At 39.6% G+C, this 13,778-nt stretch overlaps 1 protein-coding gene across 1 annotated transcript in view; it reads right to left on the reverse strand.

Annotated features, from left to right (window-relative positions):
- The window catches only part of plekhg4 (pleckstrin homology domain containing, family G (with RhoGef domain) member 4), a 213,957-nt gene that overhangs the window by 135,700 nt on the left and 64,479 nt on the right, over positions 1 to 13,778 (reverse strand). Inside the window, exons 4-7 of the mRNA XM_078210999.1 lie at positions 13,147 to 13,392; positions 7,880 to 8,003; positions 6,809 to 6,902; positions 3,748 to 3,834 (exon numbers count right to left, since the gene is read on the reverse strand). Of these exons, the coding sequence (XP_078067125.1) occupies positions 3,748 to 3,834; positions 6,809 to 6,902; positions 7,880 to 8,003; positions 13,147 to 13,392 (551 nt within the window). The remainder of the gene's footprint in view (positions 1 to 3,747; positions 3,835 to 6,808; positions 6,903 to 7,879; positions 8,004 to 13,146; positions 13,393 to 13,778) is intronic.

The raw sequence follows: 13,778 nt of genomic DNA on the forward strand, positions 1-13,778 counted from the left end.
GCTGATTTAGAGAATTTCAGAACTGCATGTGGTGCCACATGTCTGCAGGAGTAATGTGAGTGCTTGTGACTGTGTTGTATCGACAATTAAAATGAAATTCACCGTTTTATTTTGCCTCTTAATTCCTATTTAATTTGTATTAGTTACGATTCATGTGAAGTAAAAGCTGGAACCTTGTTGATAACTTCTTCTTTGATGTCATTTGGTTATTTTAATTTACAGTTCCCCCATGAGAATCTTAAAATCCTGGAAGTTTGATTTGTACTTAAGCACATGTATTGCACTGTAAAGGTTTTCATTGTACATCATAATTAAAGTAATAAACCAGAATTAACCTTCACACATCTGTACAAACAAACCACAAAGTTACTACAGAGATTAATAATTTTAAGATGTGTGTTTTTTTCCTTTCTGGATTATTGTTATCAGGCACTGGACAGAATTTTCCATTATTTTTCCAAGTGTTGGCTCAGGTGGTATTTTCTAAAATTAAAAAAAAAGTTGGAGGTGGGTCTTATGCCATCACATTGGCGGGGCAGGTTCCCATCAGCAACATGGGCCTTCCAAAGATATTGGTGCCTTTTTTAAAGGGCATCCCAATCTAACAGAATGAGAAGTACAACCAGAGATCATCTCCCTCCCACCCCTCCCCACACACACACCTAGAGGAAGCACTCCCCCAGCACTATCTCTGACAGGACCCTGACACTGTCCCCTGGCAGTACCCAAGCACTGCACCCATAGTGCCAGGGAGCAGTGCCCAGGGCACTGCCAGATACTGCCCAGGCATGTCCTTATTCTCCTTGGGGGCTGTACTTCCCTGTGCACCCTGGTGGGTTTTCTGCACCTGGTTGAAATTGCTCCAAACTGGTTGTAAACCATGCTGCTAACGTTATGTCAGCAAAGGGGGAGATTTGAATGTGGGAAGCTGAGCAAGTTAATGATATTGAAATGTATTTAAATGGGATTCTAGTCATTATATAGTGGGAAATCCATTACATGACTGGTGGGGTGTGGGGGCATTTGTATCACGAGATCTCACCAGCACAAATCTCATTTAATTACTTCTCAAGATTTTGCACCCCGTTGACATTTATGCCCGCAGCACATGGGGGCGCAAAATCCCAGCCACTATTGGCTGGTTAACAGAACTTCAACTCACTCAAAGAAAACCTTCATTAATGTTATTCTGCAACTTTCTAAGTTTTCCTTCCTTCCATCCTTTGTGGGGAGTTAACTGGCCTCAGCTCAATACTCTCTTTGAATGGTAACTTACTGCATGGAAAATCACAGCATGACTCACATCCATGAAGCAAGCTAATACTCTCACACATCTAACTGCTTTGCTGCCCTATAACCAGCACTTCAATCGTTCTTAACAGCGGGCTTTTCTTTTAATTCTGTTTCAGCTCTACAAATCAAACCGATAAAAGTTACTTTGCAAGTTACTTTAAAAACAAGAAATTGTACTTTAAAGTTGACACAAAATTGGCAGGAATAGAAGTGAGTGCACTCAAATGTAACTTTTTATAGAGGCTTAAAATAACCATGTTGCCCTGATTCCTCAACCAACATGAGGAGAAGAAGAGACAAAGTGCACACAAACTACTGAACTGTTCAAACTTGAGTGTCAAGTTCATTCCCAATGAAAAGAACAAAGTTAGAAGACCAAATCAAATCGGAGGTCATTTTTGTATCTGCATTTAACTGATCAATAGAGTAACATCTAACAATAAGTGGCAACTAATCTAATCAAGAGGTTAAGATGACCTGCTGTTAATGCAAAAGTTTTTTTTATTACTATTGTATAAATCTCAGGAAAAGATTAGTAGCCTGAGATGATTTAGAAATAAAAGTATTGTGTATTATTCAACTACAATATAGCTGCAGGTATTGTCTATGGGATTTTACGGAGGAAAGTGTAAGCAAAAACAAGATGGGAAAATTATTATTGTTCTTATTGATACAGATTCAGATTTCTTTTTATCTCATTAGTCTGGATTTAAATAATTATCCGTGTTCATTGTAGACAAAATAAGTATGGGCAGTCTAAATACAGTTTCTAGTGAGCATGGATCTACAACATAACTGCCACAAGGTCACACACACCAATCTCATTTAGAGAGTTCAATGATGGGGGACAAAGAGTGGTTGCAAGGATCTAAACATGAGAACAAGAGTTGAGAGCTGAAATAGGTCAGGGATGATAGCTAAATATGGCTTGGGTGCAGGATAGGATGTGGATAGTGACTTTTATATATACAGTTCACAAAGTGTGGGGGATGGAAGATCGGCCAGGAGTACAAGCATAGATGTGAGAAAGGCATTGATGAAAGTTCCACTTGTCAATAAGGTTTGGCAAGTGATGCTATGGGAACCAAAATAGGAGGTTTTTTGTGATGGAGAGGATAAAGAGAGTTATAAGGTTAGAACAGAGTTGAATAGGATGCCGAGATTGTTGGGGGATGAACAGAACATTGGAGGTTGTGAACCATATGTCCTAGGCATCCGTCCTATTGAAGAAAGGTGGTGTGAATGACCATATCAGAGGCTGCATAGACATCAAGAATGGGTTAATCTGCTATGACTTAAGGTTTCAGAGAATGCCATTCATGACTTTTGCTGAGGCTACTTTGCTTTTATGGAGTAGAAAACACATCAGTGATTCAAACAAAGTTGCATTAAAGAGAGATGGGATTCTCCCCAAAAGTCTCTCGAATTGTATAAGGTATAATAGACATAATTATGTCTATTTTCAAAGCTGAATAATAGCAAGGATAGCTTTTGTTGCTCTTCTCTTCACTGTTTTCATAATTTGAATGTTTCCCTTACTGAATGCAGTTTGCAAGAGAGTTCCGATGAAAGATCACATACCTGAAACATTAACCAAATGTTTCTCTCTCCCTAGTGCTGCCCGATTGCTGAGTACTTCCAGTATTTTCTATTTTATTACACTATACAAGCTCTGGTATGGATGGCCAGTGAGTTGTACAATTTCAATATAAAATCTTTTAAGTTGTATTCAACTGACCTGGCATGGTAAATATTCTATTCACTTTGCTCACAATTGCTCCAGTAATTTGATGTGTTTTTTTGCTAAATTTACCACTTCATGAATTTTGCTTCACTTTAATTTGTTTACATTGAGGACTTAGAATGTTCAATTTTTCTAACCGTGTGCAGAATTTATTTGTTATGAATTACCCAATTGCAGATTTTATTTAACTTCCCAATAATCTCAGCAAATCAACCTCCCCATCCCAATGTCTAAACAGCTGCAAATTTAAAAGTTAGCACTGGGTTTCCATATACAAGCCATATTAGGAATAGTCAGGGCCTTAGCAATCGTGTTTTGGGAATTGCATTCAATTCTAGTATCAAAGCAACAAAGTAAATAGGATATGGAAGAACTTTGTGTAGAGACAGAATCCAAAACGTTGATAAGTGCATTTATTGTACTTGTAGCAGCATCTACTCATTGTATACCCACTTTCCCTAATAAGATTTATGATTTTATATTTGTCTATCGATGATTTATAGATGTGTTTTGCCAAACACATAAATGTTCTGTTACTTTAATGTTGCAATTCAGACTATTGTCGAGCATAACTGTGTGCATAGTATAAATTTGTACCTCAATAATACCAACCTTAAATTCCAACCATACCATATGGACGCATTTTACTTCAGATAAGTTAAATTAGATAACAAAGGTTGGGTAGGCATTTTGTAAAATTCAACACAAACCTGCATAGATGATGGTTTCTCAAATCGGAATGCAAGCTCCCTTTCAACAAGCAGCAAAACAGTATGGATAGCATTAGGAATTGTGCCCTGTAAAGTATGAAATTTCATCAATGGAATGTTGTATCTCTTGGCTAACTTTACACAATACTTGGGACTATTTTTTATAGAAAGTACATTATTTAAACAACTGTTGCCCGCTATTTTGAAAATATTAAATATATATCCATTAGCACAAAACATAAAGGGAGGCAATCTTCCGCAAAAAACAGTCCTTTGTCGAGTCCAGCCCATCTCCACACCGAGTTTGCTTACAATCATGCTAAATAGTATAGTACAAGAACAGGTCTGACCGAAAAATAAATTTTAAGGAAGTTCAAAAGCCTTGTCATAGAGGTTTACAGCATGGAAACAGGTCCATGCCGCCCATTTTTTTTAATCCCCTAAAATAATCCCAGTTGTCCGCATTTGGACCACATCCCTCTATACCCATCATGCCCATGTAACTATCTAAATGCTTTTTAAAAGATAAAATTGTACCCGCCTCTACTACTACCTCTGGCAGCTTGTTCCAGACACTCACCACCCTCTGAAAAAATTACCCTTCTGGACACTTTTGTATCTCTCCCCTCTCACCTTAAACCTATGCCCTCTAGTTTTAGACTCCCCTACCTTTGGGAAAAGATATTGACTATCTACCTTGTCTATGCACCTCATTATTTTATAGACCTCTATAAGGTCACCCCTCAGCCTCCTACGCTCCAGAGAAAAAAGTCCCAGTCTATCCAGCTTCTCCTTATAACTCAATCCATCAAGTCCCGGTAGCATCCTAGTAAATCTTTTCTGCACTCTTTCTAGTTTAATAATATCCTTTCTATAATAGGGTAACCAGAACTGCACACAGTATTCCAAGTGTGGCTTTACTAATGTCTTGTACAACTTCAACAAGACGTCCCAATTCCTGTATTGAATGTTCTGACCGATGAAACCAAGCATGTCGAATGCCTTCTTCACCACTCTGTCCACCTGTGATTCCATTTACAAGGAGCTTTGAACATGTACCACTAGATCTCTTTGTTCTGTAACTCTCCCCAACGCCCTACCATTAACTGAGTAAGTCCTGCCCTGGTTCAATCTACTAAAATGCTTCACCTCACATTTGTCTAAATTAAACTCCATCTGCCATTCGTCAGCCCATTGGCCCAATTGATCAAGATCCTGTTGCAATCGAAGATAACTTTCTTCACTGTCCACTATGCCACCAATCTTAGTGTCATCTGCAAACTTACTAACCATGCCTCCTATATTCTCATCCAAATCATTAATATAAATGACAAATAACAGTGGGCCCAGCACTGATCCCTGAGGCACACCGCTGGTCACAGGCCTCCAGTTTGAAAAACAACTCTCTACAACCACCCTCTGGCTTTTGTCAAGAAGCCAATTTTGTATCCATTTAGATACCTCACCCTGGATCCTGTGAGATTTAACTTTATGCAACAACCTACCATGCGATACCTTGTCAAAGGCCTTGCTAAAGTCCATTTAAACAACATCAACTGCACTGCCCTCATCTACCTTCTTGGTTACCCCTTCAAAAAACTCAATCAAATTGGTGAGACATGATTTTCCACTCACAAAGCCATGATGACTGCCCCTAAAGAGTCCTTGCACCTCTAAATGCCTGTAGATCCTGTCTCTCAAAATACCTCCCACCAACTTACCCACCACAGATGTGAGGTTCACTGGCCTGTAGTTCCCAGACTTTTCCCTGCAGCCCTTTTTAAACAAAGACACAACATTTGCCACTCTCCAATCTTCAGGCACCTCACCAGTGACTACCATGATTCAAATATCTCTGCTAGGGGACCTGCAATTTCCTCCTCTTCTCCTGTCATTTGAGATGTATCACTTTCTGATCATTTTTTAAAAACTTGGAGTTTAATGTAACTTTCAAATTTTAATGCTTTAAATAAGCAGAAATTCAATATGGTTATCAAGGCATTTAAGGAATCAAAACTTAGGTATTCCAAATTATTTTTAATTTGTACTTTTGATTTGGTTAAACACAAGTGGAGATGCTTATTACTTTGCAATAAGATAGTAAACAAAATTGACAAATGTCATTTATGAGCTCAAAAGGCCATTTAAATGTATCTCAGATAGGAAAAGTGAGGTTAGTACTCATGAAGGACTGAACTTGTTGCAGCTAATGACCAAATGGCCTTGCCTGCACACGTTTCATTAGATCGTTCAAGCTTTTCTCTTCAGAAATACATCTAATTGCCTTCCAAACTTATTAGTGTCTGCATCAACAGACTCCAGGTAACTTATTTGCTATTTTCATCTTTTGCGTTAAGATGTTATATCTGACTTTTCTGTTTATTCCTAACTTCCTCATTTTTTCATGTTTACAACAATGACAGAATGTGTCATCAATAATGCTATCAAGAATTTGTTTGCCTGCTCAGTTCAAGTACTGCCATAACCATCAGTTCCAGACATGGAATAAATTGGTAAATGCCAGACAAGAGGTCAGACTTTCCTTTGGCTTCAAGGCAGTTACAAGCCTGAGCTAAACTCAGGTAAAGGGAGGTCAAATGGAAAATCCTTCAGTGATGACATGGAGGATAATGATTAGAGCCCTAAAATTTCACTGCAGGCTAGCACTGGCTGTTTCATTATTAGAGGAATTCTGAACAGAGCTATTGTAGTATCATCCGCTAACTCCTGACATTAGGATATAGCGAGGTTTATTAATGAAACAACTGAAGGTAAAGTCGGTGATGCTTCCCTGAGGAACTCCTATTCTAGTTCAGACAGTTGTTCATAACTTTATATTTCACAGTATATATTTCACAAACTTTTAATGCTCGTGACTGTTAACTAAAAAGTATTAGGATATACACAAGCACAAGTAACATATGTCCTTATCCTTCAAACCTTTATTTAGAATTAACCTGTGACAAAATTATAACAATTAAACTCAGACAAAAAGCAGCAGCCTTGTAGGACAAAATGATTTACTTTCGCAAATTTCAAAGGTATTTATAAAATGTATCACCTGAAGGTTATTGAAAGCTTTAAATAATGCTGGTACAGGAGAGCAACGCCGAGCATCCACCAAAATAGTTAGTCCTGCACTCTGGATTTCTTGCCTAAAGAGCAGTCAACAAAATTGCAGTAGATCACAAATATCATAACACATTCGTAGAAGATAACTGTCATTTTGCCACATGGTCATTCAGTAATCAGCTATTCAAGTTTGCACTGTTTCAAACTAACATCTTGATTAACTACACAGGGCAACAAAAACAAAGTGTTTACAAATAGTGCAGAATTTAAAGCTGTTAAAAAGACTGGTGTTCACCAAACTTCATTAATTTCCAATCTAAACACAAATTTATTAATTTAATAATGGTTTTGTTTTAAAATGGTAAATCTTAATGAGATGGCAATTAATACATTTGTTGCAACATAACATTCATATAATGCAATCAAAATTAACTTTCAGGATTTTGGAAATTACATTGTTAAGATTATATAACTTAGCCTTTTTTTCATGTCACCGGCTTGTAGTTCAAACAAATCTAGAGGTTAAATCGAAATTCACCGATGCTTGCTGACAAAGTGTGAATCTGAACTCAACATGAACTCACAATTCAATCAGTAACAATACTTTCCAACACAATGATAGCTTAAATATCTGCATATTATTTTGGATTCAGATCATCTTTCAAGACATTTAATAGAATGAGCATAACATGAAATTTTCATTTCATTTTCTTTCACTTCTAATACGGTTGCACATCCAATATGTCCCTGCTTGATGGAATGAAAATTCAAAACACTTTAGCTGCTACAGAATGATAATTGTACTATATCCTGAGAGCTTGCTTGTTCTGCCACTTTTGAAGCTGAAAATTCAGACTGCCTATTTGATCCCATTTCCATAGCCCCAGCAAGATTCTTGATGAGCTTATAAATCCCCTTCCTTTGGTCCATCTATTCTACATTTCTCCAATGTAGCACAGTCCATTAAATGTCCAACTAATTGCATAATGCATGGGCTACAAAACCTGCTACGTAGGCAATCAATTACTGCTAGTGAAATGCAAAGCAACTGTTGGAATACCTGGGAATACTATAGAAGTAGATAAGGAGCCGCACAAGTTCAGAGATGTTGCAATGTGGATTTAGCCAGATTGTGTTCCTTGTTGTTATTATTACAATTGCACGACCAGACTTATCTTTGGCTCCTGAAGCAAAACAGAATTTTATATTTATATTAGCAATTCATACAATTACTTAAAATCCCTTAACTAGGGTATAAAGGACAAACCAAACATCCCAACTTAATTTGCCCAAAAGGATTGTTGAATGTAATAACACCATACATAATCCTCGAGTTAAATGCGCATGCATTACTCAAATGCTTAAATAAATGTGTTCTGTAGCTCAAAATATTCTGGGCTACCTTTGTCTATCCTTTTTTTAAAACTATTCTTTCACAGGATACAGGCAACACTCGTTAGGCCTGCATTTATTGGCCAACTCTAACTGTCCTTGGAAAAGGTGGTGGCAACCCAGCTTCTTGATCTGCTGCAGTCATGTAGCATATGTACACCCTTAATGCTATTAGGAAAGGAATTCTAGGATTTTGACCCATCAACAGTGAAGAATATAGTTCCAAGTCAGGATGCTGCGTGGCTTGGTGGAGAACATGGTATTCCCATGTCCTACTTGGTGGTAGAGGCTGTGGTTTTGGAAGGTATTCTCAAAGGAGCCTTGGTGAGATGCTGTAATGCATCTTGTAGATGGCGCACACTACTGCCACTGTGCACCAGTGGTGGAGGGAGAAAATGTTGAAGGTGGTGGATGGGGTGCCAATCTCGTGGATTTTGTTCTGGATGATGTCAAGCTTCTTGAGTGTAGTTGGAGCTGCACTCTAAGTGGAGGGTATTACATCATACTCCTGTCTTGTAGATGGTGGACAGGCTTTGGAGAATCAGGAGCTGGGATACTCACCAGAGTTCCCAGCCTCTGACCTGCTCTTTCAGGCACTGGTTGGCCCAGTTAATTTTGTGATCTAAAGTAACCCCCAGGATGTTGATAGTGGGGGATTCAGCGATGGTAGTGCAATTGAATGCCATGGGGCGATGGACTGATTCTCTCTCGTTGGAAATGGTCATTGCCTAACACTGGCCTGGCATGAATGTAATTTGCCACTTATTAGCCCAAGTCTGAATGTTGCCCAGGTATTGCTGCATATGGATAGAGACTGCTTTAATATCTGTGGAGTCACAAATGATGAAGAAAAGGATTAGTGAAGACAAATGTAGGTCCCTTATGGTACAAAACAGGAATATTTATAATGGAAAACAAGGAAATGGCAGAGCAATTAAACAATTACTTTAGTTCCATCTTCATGGAAGAAGACACAAATAATTTTCCAGAAACGTTAGAGAACCAAGGGAGCAGTGAGGAGGAGGAATCAAAGGAATTGGGTGGCATGGTGGCTAGCACTGCTGCCTCACAGTACCAGAGACCCAGGTTTGATTCCCGGCTTGGGTCACTGTCTGTGTGGAGTTTACACATTCTCCCCATGTCTGCGTGGGTTTCCTCTGGGTGCTCCAGTTTCCTCCCACAGTCCAAAAATGTGCAGGTTAGGTGCTAGGGTAAACGCATGTGGTTATGGGGATAGGGCCTGGGTGGGACTGTGTTTGGTGCTGACTCGATGGACCGAATGGCCTCCTTCTGCACTGTAGGATTCTAAGAAATTAGTATTAGAAGGAAATAGTGCTGGAGAAATTAGTGGGACTGAAAGCTGATAAATCCCCAGGGCTTTATAATCTAAATCCCAGGGTACTAAAGGTGGTGGCCATGGAAATATGGATGCATTGCTTGTCATCTTCCAAAATAACGTAGATTCTGGAACAGTCCCTAAAGAATGGAAGGTGCAAATATAACCCCACTATTTAAAAAAGGGGAGGAGGGATAAAACCAGGAACTACAGACAAGCTGGCCTATCAATAGTAAGGAAAAGGATGCAATAATAGGACACTTAGAAAATATAAAAAAGATTAGACAAAGTCAACAAGGATTTATGAAAGGGAAATCATGTTTGACAAACCTATTAGTAGAACAGATAAGGGGGAACCAATGAATGTGGTGTAATTGGATTTTCAGAAAGCTTTTGATAAAGTCCCACATAATAGGTGCAAAATTAAAACACATGGGATTGGGTGTAATATATTAGCATGGAATGGGAATTGGTTAGCAGACAGGAAACGGAGAGTAGGAATCTACCCCATTTATTCATAATATATGCCCCAGCTATTCATAATATATACCAAAGATTGGGATGAGGGAACCAAAAGTAATATTTCCAAGTTTGCTGACAACACAAAACTAAGTGGGAATATGAGTGATGAGCAGGATGGAAAGAGGCTTCAAGGCTATTTAGACAAGTTGAGTGAGTGAGCAAATATTTGACAGATGCATAGATAACACGGATAAGTGTGAAGTTATTCACCTCAGTAAGACAAACAGAATGGCAGAGTATTATTTTAATGGTGATAGATTGGGAAATGCTAATGGGTGTCCTTGTACACTGGTCACTGAAAGCAAGCATGTAGATGTAGCGATCAGCTAGGAAGGCAAATGGTATGTTGACCTTGATTGCAAGAGGATTTGAGTACAGGAGCAAGGATGCCTGATTACATGGCCTTGGCGAGACATGGTGGCACAGTGGTTAGCACTGCTGCCTCAGAGCTCCAGGGGCCCAGGTTCAATTCCCGACTTGGGTCACTGTCTGTGTGGAGTTTGCACATTCTCCTCATGTCTCCGGATGCTCCGGTTTCCTCCCACAGTCTAAAGATGTGCGGGTTAGGTTGATTGGCCATGCTAAAATTGCCCCTTAGTGTCCTGGGATGCGTAGATTAGAGGGATTAGCGGGTAAAATATGTAGGGATATGGGGGTAGGGCCTGGGTAGGATTGTGGTCGGTGCAGACTCGATGGGCCGAATGGCCTCTTTCTGTACTGTAGGGTTTCTATGATTTCTAAGATATCTGGAGTATTATGTGCAGTTTTTGTCCCCGTACCGAAGAAAGGATATATTTGTCATAAAGGGTGAAGCTCCCCAGACTGGTTCCTGGGATGGCAGGACTGTTTTATAAAGAGAGATTGGATTGACTGGGCCTGTATTCACTGGAGTTCAGAAGAATGAGAAGGGATCTCAGAAATATGGAAGGTTCTTTAGGGCTGGCTGACTGAATGCATGAATGTTTTCCCTGGCTTGGGGGCAGGGGTCCAGAAGTAGTTTCACGATATGGAGTAAGGCCATTTAGAATTCAGTTGATGAGAAATTTCTTCATTTAGAGGGTGGTGAACCTATGGAGTTCTCTACCACAGAGTGCTGTGAATGTCAAGTCACTGAATATAATTGAGGAGGAAATAGATTGATTTCTAGACACTAAAAGGTATCAAGGAGTATGGGGAGAGAGTACGGCTTTGAGATAGAGGATCAGCCTTGATCAAGCTGAATAATGGAGCAGCCTTGAGGACTGAAGGGTATGGGGAGAGAGCAGGATTATGGTTTGAGATAGAGGATCAGACATGATCATGTTGGCTTGATAGTAATGGTAGAGTGGAGGATATGCCGGACCACAAAGTTACAGATTGTGATCGAGTACAATTCTGGTGCTGCTGCCGATGGCCAACAATGTCTCACGTATGCTCCTTTTTGAGTTGCTAAATCTGTTTGAAATCTATCCCAAATAGCACAGTGGTAATGCTACACCACACGAGGGTACACGCAATGTGAAAATGACACTTTGACTCTACAAGAATTGTGTAATGGCCACTTCTATTACCGTCATGGTTAGATGCATCTGCGGCTGGTAGATTGGTATGGACGAGGTCAAATAGGCTTTTCCCTCTTTTTGGCTCCCTCACCACCTGTCACAGACTAAGTTTAGCAACTATATTGTTTAGGACTCAGTCGGTCGTGGTGCTGCCATGCCACACTGTTGAAGTCCCCCATCCAGAGTACATTCTGTGCCCTTGCCACCTTCAGTGTTTCTTTGAAAGAGTGTTCAACATGGAGGTGCACGGACTCATCAGCTGAGGGTGGGGATGGCAGGGGTGAGGGGAGCTCACAGGAGGAGGTTGTAGATCGTAACCAGCAGGAGGTTAGACCTGATGCCATGAGACTTCATGGCATCTGGAGTCCATGTTGAGGACACTCAGAGCCGCTTTCTCCTACTGTATATCATTTGGCTGCAACTGCTGGTGGGCCTGCCCTTTCAGTGGGACAAGGCGTACCCAGAGATGGCAATGGTGGAGTCTGGGGCATTTTTTGTCAGATATGATTCTGAAAATATGACTATTATCAGGTTGCTGCTCCCCAGCTCTCCCAATTTTGGCACAAGCCCAGGATGATAAAAGGAAGGTATTTTTGGTGCCTAGGTCATTGCCTGATGGTCCACCTGGTTTCATTTCTATTTTCAGACTTTGTAGTAATTTAATAAAACTGAGTGACCTGCTAGGCTATTTCAGGGTCAACCACATTGCTGTGGCTTTGGTGTCACATATAGGCCAGATCAGATAAAGGCAGCAGATTTCCCTCCCTGAAGGATATTACTAAATTATGACAATTGATAATGGTTTCATGGTCAATATAACAGAATAGTTTTTCATCCCAAATTTATTGATTGAATTTAAATTCCACCAGCTGCCATAATAGGATTTGAACTTATGTCCCAGAAGCATTAGCCTGGCCCTTTTGATTACTGGTCCAGTGACATTACCACTTTGCCACCAACTCTTGACTCTTGGGACTGTTGGAGACAGCATGGAGCTCTGCAGAATGTAGGGAACAAAACTTATGTAGCAGAGAGAGGTGTGTGCAAAGATGTAAATGCAGAAAGGGGAGGGCCATGAGACCCAATGTCAGGAGGCGAGGTTCACACAGTGCCAGACTGGCCTGTTGCCAGAGAAGTGGAGCTTGAATCCTAATTTCTCTTCATTTTGTCAACCCCTATCATATCATTGTGAACTGCTTCCAACACATGGTTGGAAAGCAAAGGAAGCAAAACAGAAAAGTGACATTATTTCCAATGCTTCCTTTCGATTATTTTTCAAAATTCAATCAATACAAGAAGCAACTTCTTAAAATAAAATTTCCAATATCAAGCCTCAAAATAGTATTATAAATAACAAATGGAAATGCAACTATGCACAGGGGTTAGTTAACTAATCAAATATATCAATGTATGAAACTTTCGTTTACATGGCAATTTATCTGTCCACCCACATGTCCTAACAGCTCTAACCCATTCAATGGACTCCTCTACCATAATGTGTGGAATTTAGAAACATTAACTTTCATCAGTACCTACCAGTCAAACATGCTACCCCAGAATTGAGAACATCAAAGTTGATTTCTTGAGACAGTGTTGGTAGATTAGGTTTAAGCGATAAGGAAGATACCATCTCACAATGTTTGACTGACGCTGATTCTTGTTTGCTCACAATGCACTGTGCAACCAGTGAAGTTATTGGAGGATCATCTGGTAGGTTGAAAGTATCTTCATCGAAACTTCCTTTTTCTGTGTCTAATTTAGCATTTGTTTTTGAATCAAATCCTAGTGGATAAAATAAAATACGATTGGATAATTCTTACATTCAAAAAAAACATGCCCATCAAAAATACACAAACCCCTCCTAAGTTATAAGTTCTCCATTCCACCCCAGAAATTGTTTCTAAAGCAGGGGCATCAGAATCAAATTACATCCTGATCAGGCACCTTGGTTTGGGCCATATTCAACAAAAGTTATTTGGATAGATTGGGATAGAAATTAGTTTATGCATTGCTCTTATCTAAGCATTAAACAGACGGAATGTATACTACTTTGCAAGACCATGCACATAATCTACATTAAATTCTGTTTGTCCACAAACATATGCTTTTAGGCAGCCCCAAATCAACTTTGGATCGATTTAAATATACAGAAAAGGCTCCTGGAACTT

The sequence above is a fragment of the Mustelus asterias genome, chromosome 4 (assembly GCF_964213995.1).
Source record: "Mustelus asterias chromosome 4, sMusAst1.hap1.1, whole genome shotgun sequence".
Classification (NCBI taxonomy): domain Eukaryota; kingdom Metazoa; phylum Chordata; class Chondrichthyes; order Carcharhiniformes; family Triakidae; genus Mustelus; species Mustelus asterias.